The 15,564-nt window shown below is 41.9% G+C and overlaps 1 protein-coding gene across 1 annotated transcript in view; it reads left to right on the forward strand.

The window, feature by feature from the left end:
* Positions 1-268: 268 nt before the first annotated feature.
* SLC16A10 (solute carrier family 16 member 10) overlaps positions 269-15,564 on the forward strand; it is a 65,638-nt gene continuing 50,342 nt past the window's right edge. Inside the window, exon 1 of the mRNA XM_023923943.2 lies at positions 269-874. Coding sequence (XP_023779711.2) covers positions 508-874 — 367 coding nt within the window. The 5' untranslated portion in view covers positions 269-507. The remainder of the gene's footprint in view (positions 875-15,564) is intronic.

Raw genomic sequence — 15,564 nt, forward strand, 5'->3', positions numbered from 1 at the left:
TCCTGCCCGGGCGGCCGCGGCACGGTGCGCTCGCCGCCGCCGACACGGTGCGCCCCGCTCCACCCCCTCCGCCGGAGAGCCGGGGAGGTGGGGGGGCCCGGAGCGTGGCTTTGCCCTGCCTTTCCCCGGCCCCCCTCCCTCCTCTCCCCCCCCTCCTCCTCCTCCCCCTCCTCCTCCTCCTCCCTCCCTCCTCCCGCCGCCAATCGGCGCGGAGGGAAGCGCTCGTGCTGCTGACGCCCCCGAGGGAGCCCCCCTTTTAAAATAAAGCGGCGGCGGCGCGGCGGGAAGAGAGGGGTGTGCGCTGGTCTCGCTGGGTTTTGCACACCGACGGGAGGACAGACAGACAGGCAGGCAGGCAGGGAGCGAGCGAGCGAGCCAGCTACAGAATGCCCGCAGCCCCCGCGGCCAGGGGCTGAAGCGGGCGAGGGACAAGAGGTCTCGAGGGGAAGGAGAAGGAGAAGGAAGGCGGGAGCGGCGCGCCCGGAGGGTCTCGAGGCCGCTCCGAGGATGGCGCCGGTGAGCGAGCAGCTGGAGCCGCAGGGCGCGGGGGGAGACCCCGCCGCCGCCACCCCCCTGCCCGGCCCGCCGGAGGTCGAGGAGCCGCGGAGGGAGAACGGCGGAGAGTGGCGCCCCGGCAGCGGCGAGAGCGGGGCCCGTCCCCGGCTGGCGGAGGAGGCCCCCGGGAGCCCGGGCTGCCCCGGGAGCGCTGCGGCGCCGGAGCCCCCCGAGGGCGGCTGGGGCTGGGTGGTGATGCTGGCCGCCATGTGGTGCAACGGCGCCGTCTTTGGCATTCAGAACTCGTGCGGGGTCCTCTTCGTCTCCATGCTCCGGCTCTTCGGCAGCAGCGAGGACAAGCAGCTGATATTTAAAACAGGTGAGGGGCGGCCGGGGAAGGGGTCGGGGTGGCTTCCAGCCCACTCCGCCTCGGGCCTTCCCCGCCTGCAGCCCGGGAACAGGAGGTGCCCCGGCCGGGGGCTCTCCGGCCATCAGCGTCCGAGCCCCGGGGGGGGCCGCAGGAGCGGGACCCCTCTGGAGGCCCGGGCCGGGCCGGAGCCTGCTGGGACGCTCGGGAATACCCCCGAGGGGAAGGGCAGCTCACCGGGCAGCCCTGCGCCCGGGCAGCGACCTGCCGGGGTATCGAGGCTGAAGCTGCGGGAGAGGAGCAGGTGTGCTCGCTTCTTTCACAACTGGATCTTTAGGCGTCCGCTGCCGTGCCTTATTGGGTTACGATGCACACTTCTGGCCGCAGACACCTTTATTCCCCTGCCCCCGTTAGCCTAAAGATAAGTCTAAACGATTAATTAATAGTGGGGTATAGTGGCGCTTAAGATATGTCAGGAACGGGCTTGACAGTTGCCATAGCATTTTGATGTGCAGATTTACTGCTGCAACCAGTGTCACAAAACTCACCAGTGAAGTTAATGGTATTTACTAAACTTTAAAGACATTACAGTACTCTCACGTGTTACTGATCTAAAGCACTTTAGACATATAAGATTCAATTAGTTTAAAGGTAAGCATACATTCTGCTTTATTTTATGTAAGCTTTCTGTGGAAAGCGTCTTTTGCTCTCTGATTTGTAAATTGAGGAAACGAAGTTTTTGGCTCTTTGGAAGTTTGGAATAACAACAATTGAAATTAGGGAACAGAATTAAAATTATATTTTATTATAGTAAATAATAAAGTTGACCTAGATAAAGGATAGCTTTGTGTTAAATTATTAAAATGAAATACTGAAAAATAAACACTGTCTTTTATGGTTTTGTTCCTTTTGTAAAAAAATGTCTAGCTTGCAGAGTTGTAAACCTTCTAGAGAACTTTTTCAGTACAGTGTGGGTGTTACAGACCTTTTGAAATTTATGTCTTCCTTAATACTTGCATAAGTGGGCCTAAAGATGAGATGTTAAGACAAATAAGTTCATTTTCTTCCTGCAGCTTAATAACTATTTTTGTCTGAAGCAGAAAACTGGGGCAGGTGTTTAGACTGAAGCAGGAAAGCTGAAAAGTTGTGATGGAGCGTTAAGTGATGTCCTCTCTCGCACTTGAACAGTTTGCAGTGATATATATATACAAGGTATATTCCCCAGTGTTCTTGAGCTAGGAAGATGGGAAGCTACATCTGCAGGTCAGGTTGGGCAGTGCCTGTTTCTCAGAAGGGAGATGCACATCCAGAAGTAGGTGCCTAGGCTCCTTAGCCCACACAGGAGAAGAATGAGATTCAGAGAACGGGCTGTGACCATTTTGTATACTGACCTGGGAGCCCCTGGCCAGTCAGAAATGCAGAAGCAAATGGGTGGCTGATGCTCTCTGCCTGTTCATTGTACAGAAGTGCAAAAATTGTTTTTTCTGAGTATCTGGCTTGGTAGTAACAATCTCTTAAAAATTGTTGTGTTGTACTTAAAAAATAAAAGAGGTCTTTAGGTAGTAGTGCAGTACTCAAAAGAATCAACAAGAGAAAGACTGAAATTATCTCCTAACTTCCAGAAGGGTCATTGAACCACTGGTATCTGAGTGAGGTGAGATTGTGGGTGTGCTCCACACATGTTTTTGAAAATTTGGCCAATTGCAGAAAAGACTGGGGGGAAAAAAATGGAACCTGTCTTTAGACCCTTGTTGTTATGCATTCTGCTTAGAAGAGCAAGAAGATTTCCGAGTCTTGGATGCAGCCAGCACCTACTGTACTGCCTTTTAAATGATTTGAAGGGGGAAGAAAAGCTACAGCTGCACTTTGTTGCACTTTGTTTTGCTCTATCAGATATATTCTGGTTTGGGTAATGCAGAAGGTGCTAATTTTGCTTTTTTAAAAAATCCAAATAGGTTCAAACTGGGGGAAATACTATAAGGTACCGCCTTGACTAGGTGACTTGTGTGCATGTGAAGGAGGAGTGCAAATGCAAGAAGTCTCTTGTGAGCAAAAGTACAGCAGACAAAGAAAGTTCCTTTCCTTTTAATGCCTCAAAGTACCTTGATGAGTTGTGTAATGGAAGGGAAAAGTCACTGTGATTTTAGTGTTAGCAAAAAGTCTAGCCTGATCATTCCCATGGTATTGATTCAAATACTTAATCTGCTGAGCCTCTTGTGTTTGGACTGATTGCAACTCAAACCCGGCAGTGGTAACTGAGTTAGTCAAGTTTAAGGAATTGGAAAACTGGAGTTTGTAATGAAAGTTTTCTTGCTGTGGGGCTTTGCTTTGGAAAGCAATGTTTAATAGACTAATCCTGGGGGGAAAAAAAGACTTCTCTAATACCTGAAATGCTAATTTTTTGAGAGGCATGAGTATTCTAGGTAATTTCTATAAGGACCCCAGGTGTCTGTGGAATTTTACAGTTGACCCACAGTACCAAAGAATTCAGGTCTGTTTGTGGTTTGTTAGGTTTTTGGGTTGTTTTTTGGTTGTTTTTTTTACTATAGGGTTACTTAGCTGTTGCCAAGAGCACATATGTTGCCAGAGATTTTTGTGTGCCTGCTCTTTTGGGACCAGTCAGTATTTGTCTCTAGCCTGGTGTTTTTCCTGAAAAGAGGAATTAAGTAGGTTGTAATAAAAGCTGCTTTTGGTATCTCTTAATAGCATTTTGTAATATCTTAAAGTCAATGCAAGGCAAAATGGGAGGGCACTAAATATCATAGTCTATTCTATTTTTATTAGTGTTAGTAGATGGCTGGGTGTCTATCAGTGTGAAAGGCAAAAAGGGAGGGGGCAGAATGGAAGATGTAGTCAAGAAGTGACTCTGCCTTGCAGATGAGGAGTGGAAGGAACTAAAAACATGGGCAAGGCTGCAGGGCTATTTACAGCATGCAGCATCAGCGCTGGATAAATAAGATAAAGAACTATAATTAATATTGTTGCTGGATTTAAGACTATTAATGGAAAAACTTGTGGGTCATAGTGGGTTCAAAATTCCTTCAAGGGACACCTTTTATGAAAAAAAAAATTGAGTACAACCAGTACACAGTATTTTGGTATTTATATTAGCAAAAACGAATTTTTTTGCGTATGTAGTGCACTATATAAGCAATTCCATTGTTTCCTTGTGTAGCCATTTTTTGTTCAAAAACTAATTGATTCACAACTCCAGAAGAGGAAAGGCCCCAAGTATAAAACTTCTAGAAAGGTGTGCCTGAAGCCTCAGGAAACTACTCTGTTCATTGTTAGAGGAACAAGCTGGGTGAGGAAAAAACAGTGGCCATGAAATACAGGAGGCTCATGGTCCTTGGAAATAAGGCAGACCTAGCTGGCCTCTAGTGTTCAATTGTAGTCTGATCATCCTTCAAGGGAAAGGATTGATCCAGACAAGTCCAGGGTCTGTGAGGAAGAGCACTTGGTTCCTTTCCCTATTGGAGTTGTCACATGGGGATGAGGAGCACTGAGCCAGTCCCTTTGTTATCTCAAAGATTTGCGTGAGCCCCATCTAGTCCCGTGTTTTGCTCTCTTGATAGGTGCCCCTGTTATATAGGTTTTTATGTGTTTATGTACCCATACTTGTTTTCAAAAGGGAAATAAATACTATACTAGTGGCAACAGAGGTGAAAGTGGTAGGTTTCATTTTTTTTAAAAAAAAGTCATATAAAATAGTTAGATAATAGATAAAATAAAGTAGTACCAATACTTTAATTGCTCCCTGTTCTATGATTTGCAGTGCTGGTTCTGCAACTCTACTGCAGCTACTGACCTACTATTAAGTACACTTGTGTGTACAGGTATCGCCTGCACAGTATGTGCTGCTATTAGATTTCTGCATCCACGTGTTTGCTTTATTAGCCAGTGTTCCTAGAAAACACCACCTCACCTTGCCTGGACTGGTTATCTGTGTGCTTGTATGCCTCTGGGTTTGGCTCTCTAAGGTGCAGCCTTTGGTGACTTATCTGGATATCAGCATGATTGATTGGCTGGCTTAACACTGTTGGCACCATCAGGACCCTTAGACCTGGATTGGTGAGAGTTTGATAGAGCAGGGAGGAGAATTCTGATTTTACTTTCACATTCAGGCTGTAATTCAGATACTGAGAAGATAATGTTGAATGACTACAAAGATCTGCAGTGGATAACTTCACAGGACAGTTTGAAGTTTTCCTCTACTCTTTTCTTGAATCTTTTGATATCTTCCTGAGTTTCCCTCCAGAGATAAAGACCATCAGCAATTATGATATGATTCAAGTCCTTGTTATGTAATTGTCCTTCAGAACCACATTTAGGGTTCTAAATCTATGAGCTGCTGTATCCAGTAAATTGGGAGGACCCAGGCTGGAGCCTGTGTCACGTGGCTTATGGGAGAGCAACTGACTTTTCTTTTGAAGAAGTAGTAAGTCAAATCTGGAAAGCAGAAGTTATCAGAGTACACAAGTATAACTTGTGAGAGGTACAAGGAAGTGTACTATGTAACACTTTGGTCACTAAGGATTACATTGCAGTGGAGAATGTAGCTCTGCAAAAAGCTGGACTTCAGTTTGGAATGAAGAAATGGCTACACAAGGAAATACTGTAATTGCTTATATAGTGCACATGATTATCAGTGCTGCTGTAGTCTGCTTTCCTTCTCATGTTTGTGTGGCTGTTGAAACCAGAGCAGTGAAGAAACAGTGAGTTCTAACCTGATATATCAAGTAGTGATTCATTTTATTCAGCTGCAGTCATTTTTGTACATGGCTTTGTGATTATAAATACCTATGCAAATGAAGATTCTGAAGAAGTTGATGTGATGACTGGGTCAAACTGGAAAGTTGAAGGCAATTTCTGTAGTATGCTGTCTTTTTTTGGATCAGAATGATTAATTAGACACTTCACTTCCCACTACACTACTGTTTATGCATACACACATGCAGTGGCTTTATGCCTCTGGAGCATTTCTCTTGTAGAGAGATTACTTATGTTGTCCTTCTGTGGGTTTTTTGGGTTTTTTTCTCTTATATTTGATTTCACATTGTTTCAGTTCTTCCTGTTCCAACTGCAGGTTAACTTGCAACAAACAGCTTTGTTAGGGAGAATAATCTTCCTAATATGCCTGAAAGCTAGTTACCAGTTGTAACAGGCAGCACTTGAATTTCATAGTGACGAAACATCCCTATAGAACTCTGAAGATGACTGACTGGCAATTGTCACCACTCTCATCAAATCCACATGCCTCAAGTTATGAGCTCTGGCGTGCTGCCTGTCAGACAAAACTATATTCTCTAAAATCTCCTTCCTACAAATCTAGTGAAATAGTAAATTTTACTGTACTCTGTTTGTGATAATTTTGTTTTTGCATGTGAGTTACCTTTCATACTCCCAGTGTTATTTCTTTGTCAATGTCTCTGTTGCTCTTACTCTCTGTAACGTAGAGAAGAAAGGTACTGTGTCACATTACAAAATGAGGCTTTGCTGTTTTCTGGCATGAGTGATGTACTGTGATGACATGTTTATTTTGCATTATTTACATAACATCATGTTTTTCTTACTGCTTATTATTAGTACCTGCAGTCAGTGAAGCTTATTTGACTTTGAAGTTTTCCAGCGTGCATTGTTCCTTGCTCTTCAACTTTGTTTTGTTTAATTGGTCCCTGTAGTCTGTTCAATGCCGTCTTACTCATACATTTTTTGACTACCATTCTCAGAGGTTTTTCAGATCCCCTCTTCATTTTTGAGTTGCCTTAAATAACTGCTGTCTAAAGGGGAAGTTAGCAAAATGTGTATGTTTATTAATAAACCTTTTTCTTGGACTTAGCAAGATGTGCCTGTGCTTAGTGTTTGCCTATCCATAAATATAATTTTATCTTTCAACACAGTCTGCTTACCTCTGGACACTTACAGGTTCCTGATAATGTTCAATCTCTTTTATCATGATTTCTTTAGCCTCTGGGAAGGAGTGTTATTGAAGGTCATACTGAAGTTTAAATTTTATTGATCTCTCTTTCTATTACTGAGTTCTTAATCTTGTAGGAAGCAATGTAGCAGACTGTCCTTAAACTATGATAGATAATATATCTGTATGTCTATATACTCTTTTAGCCAGTTTGAGTTAATTAGAGATAATGACAAACTGTAGCCTCTACTTGGAGAAATGTCTACTAGAGCAGGCATCTAAGGACCTTGCCCAGGTGGGTTTTAGTCATCTGCAAGGATGGATACTCCACAGCCTCCAAAGTGCTGATGTTTGACAACTGTGAGCAAAGAAGATTTTTCTTACCTTTATATGGAATTTTCTCTATTTCAGTTTGTGTCCATTGCCTCTTGCTTCTTGTCAGAATGCCACTGAGAAGAGTTTGGCTCAGTCTTCACATCCTCTCAATGGGGTATTTGTGCATGCTAAGATTGCCCCTTGCAGCCTTTCCTGCTTGAGCCTAACCAATACCACCTCTCTCAGCCTCTCATCATGTGTCAGACACTCCAGTTCCCTTATCTTTGCAGCCCTTTGCTGGATTCACAGCAGCAATCAGATTGCCTGCTCCACCGTTGGCATTGGTGGTGTTTCAGGCTTTTGACGCTTGAAGGTCTCAGAGAAGGTGAAGTCAATCCATTGTCACCTCCAGTGTCAGGCATTGTGCTGACCCGCTCCCACATTTCCCTCACCAGGTAACATAAATACTGCACCAGCACACACCTCCTCAGGTGTCTGAGTGCCTGCTGCCTGCCACACTCTTTTAATAGAGTTCTACACATCAAAGATCATGCATTGAAATGAGAAAAATATTCAGAAAATTCTAACTTATATTGTTGTGTATTGCAAAGGAAAATAAGGATTTTCAATAAACACTCATCTATAATGCTCAGCAAGTAATTGCCCAATTTGAAATTGCTTCTGCTCTGTGAACTCTGGGGAAGGAGATGCACTGATTATTTGCACCCAAGCTAATGTAGCACTGATAATATAACTGCTTGGTTTTATAATAGTCCTTGTGTGAAGGAATGATATAGGTTCTTTCTTATGTCTTCCACAGACTTTTTTTTATTCTTTCATTTTGGGAACATACCATGCAGCCTTACACCACTGCAATTCAACCTTTAGCAAATATGTACAGAGGGGATAATTCTGAGAAACATTCCCTTGTGATCTCATACTATCTGTTTCCGTTTCAGAAATCTAATTTATTACAATAACAACAGCTCTGTTTTAGATATTGCCTTTAATTTTCGTGGGAACTGGATAGGAATGACTGGTTCTAATAGCTAAGTTAATAGCAGCCCTTTAGTAAGGATGGGACCAATTTAAAAATGATCAGTGCTAGTTCGTTCCCACACACAGGAAGGGATTACTGGGATGTTGAACCCAGCCTCTTTGTTATCCAGCAAGCATGTCTATAATCCCATGGAACACAGTGTCACTTAGATGGTAGGGACTTAGACTGGAAGTTGTAAAGCAATTTTCTTGCTGCCTTTTTGCTGAGTAAGCGGAAGTAGCGCAATCTTTGGCTGTTTATCTTCTGCAGTGTGCTTTGTTCAGCAGAGCTCTACTTTATGCATAGCTTCCAAGTTCCCAATAATTTGTTTTCTTCATTTGCATTCTTAAGAACATAGATTGGAGAAATAATAAGTAATTCAAAGCATGTTAACTGTTAATTTAATTCTCTTAGTCTCTAGCTCTTGTCCCCTTGGAAATGATTTGTAAAATGTGCAGCAAAGATGGTCTTCTGGCTCCTAAACTGGATTTTACCCATTTTTTTCAAGATGACTCAATAAAAATATTGTGAATAGAAAATGCATTGAGTAAATAAAATAAGTCTTCCTACTTCTTTGTAAAGAAGTATGTTGATATTTGTACCACATAATTTTAGCTGTATTTTACCGGTGCTGTAACTGAGCAAGGTTAAAACACTATGATGTAATGTTCTAAATCAACTGTGATCTTTAAACTTTTGCAGTCTAGAATGAACTAGTTTTGGGTTTTTTTTGGATCAAAACATAGCTTTCTTAGTGGCAAGTTCATTACATGCAACCAGAACAGTGTTCTTGTGTACCAGGTAGGAAAGTTTGTTTTGAAGAAAGAAAAACCCAAAACCCCCCACTTTACTTAACTACAACATCAAAAGAGAATGTTCTAATTAGAGATGTCCTAGTTTTAGCACTTCCTATATTGCATTGAAAACTTAAGAGTCAAAGAATTAAAGAGGAAAAGAGAAGGTTAATATTCATTACCAAGTGATCTGGAGTGAGTGTTGAGATGGGCTGTATCTTTGGAGACTTTTGTCTGTGCTGTCTCTGGTACCAGAGCTCTAAACCTGCCTGTTGTCCATGGGCTGACTGACTGCTGTGACTTTGTTTGGTTTCTGTACCCAGGCACAAACATACTACATACAAACACATACTAGCCATGTGTCTCTTAAGGAGCTGCATAGTCTGCTCTAGAGTAGTCTGAATGGCAGCTGAGCCACATACTGAGTGAGCAGTCGGGCAACAAGGACATCCTTGTCAAACAAATGGATTTGATTGGTCCAAGGAGGCCTGGAGCTCTTGTCCAAAGAGTGGGAAGCACGAAGTGTGCATGGAGTACACAGCCAGGGCTTTCTTGATCCTGTCTTGAAACTGAACGTGCTGGGATTGGAACAATCTCAATGCGTTCCACAGGTCAGACTGAGCCTGTTTGTTGTCTGTGTGCTCCCTGTAGTAGTTTCAAAGTGGTTGAAACTGGTTGATGACATCTGCTTCTATACAATGCTGCTTGTTTTTATGACAGGAAGGAAGGTGTGGTAGTGGTGCTCTACCTAAAGATGCTGTTAGCTTCAGAGCACATGAGATTGAGAGCCTGAACTGGTGCATGTTTTTGACAGTGGTATGTGTCATGGTTCAGAGTAACAGCCTTATCAGAGAGTTGATTTAGTATGGCTAGATAGTATTTTTTTGAATCTTGAGTGTACTATTTATATGATGACTTTTGGATTCTCCTTCAATTTATCTGTGAAAACACTGCCTGTGGCCCCTTGAGTACATTAGATTAAGTTGTCATGTGTGTGACAAAACTGAAGGTATGTACTTTAAAGACAGCCTTTATGATTTTGGCACACAAAAGGGAATTTGAAGTTGCTCTTTGTTCTTTTATAACTTCAAGTAATTTCTTACCTTTGAATTATTTATGTAGCTTAGGCTCTTCAAAACCCAGCATTGCATTCCAGACTTGAAAGAAATTAGAGCTCTCAATTTATAATTTCTGCCACAGCTGGGTACTGGCATTGATCTAGAAAATTAAATCAACACTAGGAAGTTTTCTGGAAGCTTAAATGTGCAAGCCTGGGATGTATTTTCTAATCCTATCAGAGTAACCCCATTTTTTACAAATTGAAGCATGAAGCATTATCAGCTTTTTACACCTCTGTACATATCAAAGTATTTTGTTCATAGTGCAGCAGTTTAATGAATATTTAGCTTCATGCAGTGAAATCATTGACCCTTGAAGGTGTTGGGGGGGAACCTGGGAGAGAATTGGGTAAATTAGTGGGAAGGATGGAGTAGAACTGCTCCAAATTGGTATGTACAATGTTAGTCTTTGTATGCAGTCAGCATAGCCCAGCTCTAGTGTTCTGACTTTTTGTTTTTGCTTTTTCTGTTATTAGGCAAAGAAATAGTATGTTTTATGCAGTTTATGCAACCTCATCCTGCAGTATTGATCTTCTGTATATGTGGTTTAAGGCATTTAACTTAATGTATGTTATGTTCAGTCTCTGCATTGAGGTCTGTGCCAACAGCTGTATACTGTATTAATTACTTTTTTATCTGAAAATTTCAATATTTCAGCAATTGGTTAAAATATTTTGTAGAAAATTTAGCTGTATTTATTAAGATAATTGTATTGGGAAAATAAAGGTCAAGAAAGGCGGATATCCTATCCTGCTTGTTCTTTGGGATACTGTCTCTGAGCAATTATGACTCCTTTTCTGTTTTATGTGGTATCCCACTCTACCAGTATTCTAAATGCAATTTTCCTGATCAGAGTAGGTAAGAGAGGTGCTACAAAAAGTAAACTTAAAACCCAAGTGAAAGATTTTATCATGTCTTTAAAATTGCCTCCATCTGGACCTATGTGGTTGCTCCAGAGTTTCAGACAAAAAAGGATGTGGGTTCTTAATGGGACAGCATTCCTCTAGGTTTCAAGTAAAGGATCAGAATGGAAAGGATAGACACTTAAGACTTGTAGCAAATTTTCATATTGAAATTATGTTGTCTTCTGAAGGTGATAAATCTTAGCATTTCATACAGCTTGCTGTTTATAAGCAATGTGAATTCTCTCAAAACAGAGTGCTCATTCTTTGGGATAGGATCTCAGCCTGATTGTTGGTCAGCAGAAGATGGGGATAATATGAACAGCATTCTTAAAATAAAAATACTTTAATTATTTTTATTAAGACATTGCTTTAGCAAAAGAGGGCTAGGGCTCTGCTTTTTCTTGATCTTTTGCAGAGATCTACAGAGTGCTCTGGAATTTCTCTTCAACACACTTATTTGGTTTTTTGAAAGAGAATAATTTCTGTGACTGAGATACCACAACTTGGTTCCAATGGCTTAAAACCTGGTTACTGCCTTTCTTTTGCATGTTAAACTAAAATGTGAAATAGGGGAGGCTCAGTGGAATCCAAAAGCTGATTTGGAGTGGTCATACTTGGAAACTGGTGACAGTAAGGTGGACAAGGCGGCCCTGAAAGTCACCACATGCCTGAGAACATTGTCCAAATGCTCCTGGAGCTGTGTCAGGCTGGTGCTGTGACCACTTCTCTGGGCAGCCTGTGCCAGTGCCCAGCCATTCTCTGGATGAGGAACCTTTTTCGAATATCCAACCTATCCCTCCCCTGGCACAGCTTCAGACCATTCCCTCAGGTCCTGTCACTGGTGACCAGAGATCAGTGTTTGGCTCTCCTCTTCCCCCACAAGGAAGGTGTAAGTGCAGTGAGGTCTCCCCTCAGTCTCCTCCAGGCTGAACAAAGTGACCTCAAGTCCCTTGTCTTCTGAGGCTTCCCCTCTAGACTCTCCACCATCTTTGTGGCCCTCCTTTGGATGCTCTCTAACACTTTATACCCTTCTTATATCCTTGCACCCAAAACTGCCCCCAGCACTGGAGGTGAGGCTGCCCCAGTGCAGAGCAGAGCAGAACAATCCCCTCCCTTGCTTGACTGGTCATGTTGTGCCTGATGCACCCCAGGATATGATTTGCCTTTCAGTTTATAGCTCTGCTTTTTATGAACTTCAAATTTCATGACAGAAAAATCACAGGGGCCGTGAACTAACTTTTTCTCTTAGGCTCTCTGTGTCATTCTTGCCAGAACTATCACCCGCCTTTTGTGCAAAACTCATAGCTTGTGAATGGTGAATTAATTTTAAGGCAATCTTGCCACCAAGTGTGAAATTATGTAATGAAAAAAAGTCCTTTTTTTCTTGAATAAGTGCCTGAAGTGGCCAACCTTTCAGTGAAGTGTTAAGTGTAGTTTTGTGTGAAACAGACATCAATCAAATCATGGGATTAACAGTTTGTGATTGGGGAAACACATGAATGTTTATTGGGAGACTAAGAGGTAGTTAAAGAACAGCTTAGCAGTGTTTACACAAAGATAGTCGAAATGAGTGAAATTCAGGGCTAGAGTAAATGCAGAGGAAGGAAATTGGAGCGTCCACTTATTGTTAGGGCTGGTGAAGAGGAGATCGAAGGTATCTGCTTATTTTAAAAGTGGGACATCTTGTTAAACTACCCTCCACTGAGAATGCTGCATCTACACAGATTTGTTTGTTCGTAAGAGTGCTTGTCTTCCAAACTGACTTGTACTGCTTCTGATTACAGCTATGCTTTGTTGGCATTGCTGTTTGCTTTGGCAGTTACTTTTTGTCTTTAGCTACTTCTCCATTTTTTATGAAGTAATTTCATAATTGCAAAGCATTTTCCTGTGTGCAATTGGTTTATCTTAGGTGGGCATAGCTTCTGTGAAATTCTAAGTGATGAATTTCAGTTTAGTCTAAGACAAAGGTATCACAAATGTTTTGTGATAGAAGATAGTATCATTTTAGAGCCAGTCTGTTTACATGCTTGGCTCCAATTTAAGGAGAGTTTCAAGTATTGTAGCTACATTTTTGCCCTCAGTAGTTATATCTGGTATGTGTTAAAATAATAAATGGGTAAACTATATATAGTTGTTCCCCTCCCATACCTTTTTTCCTGTTTTTATCTGGGTCAGTATGGGAGTGCTGAAGCAAATGTGACTGTTGGAGGGTTTTTTTCATGTTCTGAAAGGTATGATATTTGCTGAGGTGAGAGTCAGTCCTCCCAAATGGCAGTGCTGCCAGTCTTTCAGTGATGCTTGGCATCATACTGTACCAGCAGTGTATGTTTTGCTTTCATTGATGTTTTTTTTTTTTTCTTTAGCTTTGTTCTGCTTGTCTGTTTTGCTGCACTGGTAAGTTGGGTAACATTTTCAGGCAGTGATGCAAAGTATGCAAGAGTGGTATTACACCTGGAGAAAACTGGCAAGGTGTGGAATTCAACTGGCAGATTACAGTAGGTGGAGGTCTGTTGAGTACATTTAGTGGTTTATGGAGAGTTACTCAGTTGGGCAGATGCCAGCTTTTAACTTTAGGGTTGGCTGAAAATCTGCAGTTAACCCAAGCTGTGCTGATTAGATCTCCACTGCCTCTGGTGGGAGCTTTGACTCCTCACTCAATGCTTTCACATGGAAATCAAACCCAAGTCCAGGTGTCCTGTAGCACACCCAGAAGTACTGTCATAGCCTTACGAGTATGTGGTACATCTTTGTGGTCTTTGCTCTAACAGTATCTGCAATGTCATGAGCACCTGCCCATGCTACTTAGAGGTCACATTGACAAACCTGGTCATTGGATATTTAGGGGGTTATTGCCAAAGCTACCTTCCTTTCTTTTGAAGGTTTATCAGAGCCAGATAAGATCAATACAGAAATCAATGCCCTGTGGAGGTCTTTGATGCTCTGATCTTGTATGTAGCCAGTAATTTAGGTCTATTTGCTGATGAGTCTCCCATGTGATGTTGTATGATCTTCAGCTTCTAGTTGCTCTAGGATTTACTTCATGGCATATGGAAAACAGGCTGATGCTGGCTTCATGGCCAACACTTCTGAATGATTCTGGAAAGGTAAATTCATCTTCTATATGGAATGCCTAAATTAATTTATATAATTCCCAACAGTTAGACTGCAATTATAGGTGTTGGATCCATTTCAGCTGTTTCCAGATATGAGGTAGTTATAGGCAGCTTTTCCAGGTATGATTGAGGCCAGTGGTTTCTTGAAGAGCAAAGTTAGGCTACAAAGAAGAACAAAAAAATCAGTGTAAACATCCAGAAAGTTGAAGTAGTTTACCTGCCAGCACTGGTAGACTTACAAAGCTTGTTCTTGGGGGCAAGATAGAGCTGCTTGGTGTCTCCTCCCCACCTTCCCCCCACTGCCCTTTAACCTTTTTGTTTCCACTTTTGGTCTTGGCAGGGTTATAGAGCTGCTGGCATACACAGATGCCAGCCAGTTATGTCCTGTCTCTGGGAGAGGGAACTCATGCTGAGTCCCACATTTGGTAGAAGTTGGAAACTGCAAATTGCTTTCTCTCTGAAGCAGTGCATTGCTTCTCTGAAATTTGTCATGGCAGGACCTAATGCTTTGCCAAAGTATCTGAGAGATGCCAGTTGGTACCTGCCATTCAAATTTATTTTTTTTAAGTGTTGGCTGGGCTGATATGCTATTTGAGGCCTTTGTTCATGTGTGAATTACATCTCAGGAAGATAACCAAATACTTGTAAACGAAATTTGGAATGTTTTGTAGGCGGAAGCTGTCTAATAGGTAAATCATCTAACTAGCATTTAGGTGGATATAACCAAATACAAGTGGAATCATTGTGGTAATGATTTTTCTTATTCTAAGGAAACCTCCTCAGAAGACATTGCAGCAGCTAAAACTTGAAAGTATTGAGCTATAACAAGAAATTTGTAGTTACTTTCAGTTTATTTTGGTATTGCAGGTTAAATAAAACAATAGAATAATTGAATCTGAAAGCATAGACAGTGTTTGCTCATCTCTTGATGTAAAGAAACCCGATTATGATTCCATTGGTACTCACTTTTATAAATGTTCACTACATATTATATATGAAAATGTTTCTATTTTGTTTTTATCATTTATTTAACTTGAATATTCTGACTTCTTTGTGTTGGTGCTGTGTGTGGTGTTGGTGGGGGGTTTTTTTGTTTGTTTTTTATTTGTTTGTTTTTTGACTACTTTGCTTTGGTTTTGTCTTGTAATTCTTTTAGTTTCTCTGGAAATAGACCAGTTGCTATGAAAATAGTTCAGATTAGCATGTCGCTTGGTTTTGGCTTAAACAGGTATAGGCAGCCAGTGGCACTGCTGGGTTTCTGCATGGAAATGAAGAGCCACCTCTTCTTTTCCTAACAGTTGTTGGCTGAATATGGGCGGTATCTGGAAAAGTCAGTGCTGCTCCCTTAGAAAATGGTTTGAAAAATATTTTCATTTTTTTCCTTTCTGAAATGGTTCCTTTTTCTCCTTAAGAATGTTATCTAGACAACTAATCTCAAGATTTTGCTGTGCTGTTGATGTTGAGCAGCAAATTGTCAGGTCTCTGAGTTCCTGTGTGTATC

Source organism: Cyanistes caeruleus, chromosome 2 (assembly GCF_971803275.1).
Source record: "Cyanistes caeruleus chromosome 2, bCyaCae1.hap1.1, whole genome shotgun sequence".
Classification (NCBI taxonomy): domain Eukaryota; kingdom Metazoa; phylum Chordata; class Aves; order Passeriformes; family Paridae; genus Cyanistes; species Cyanistes caeruleus.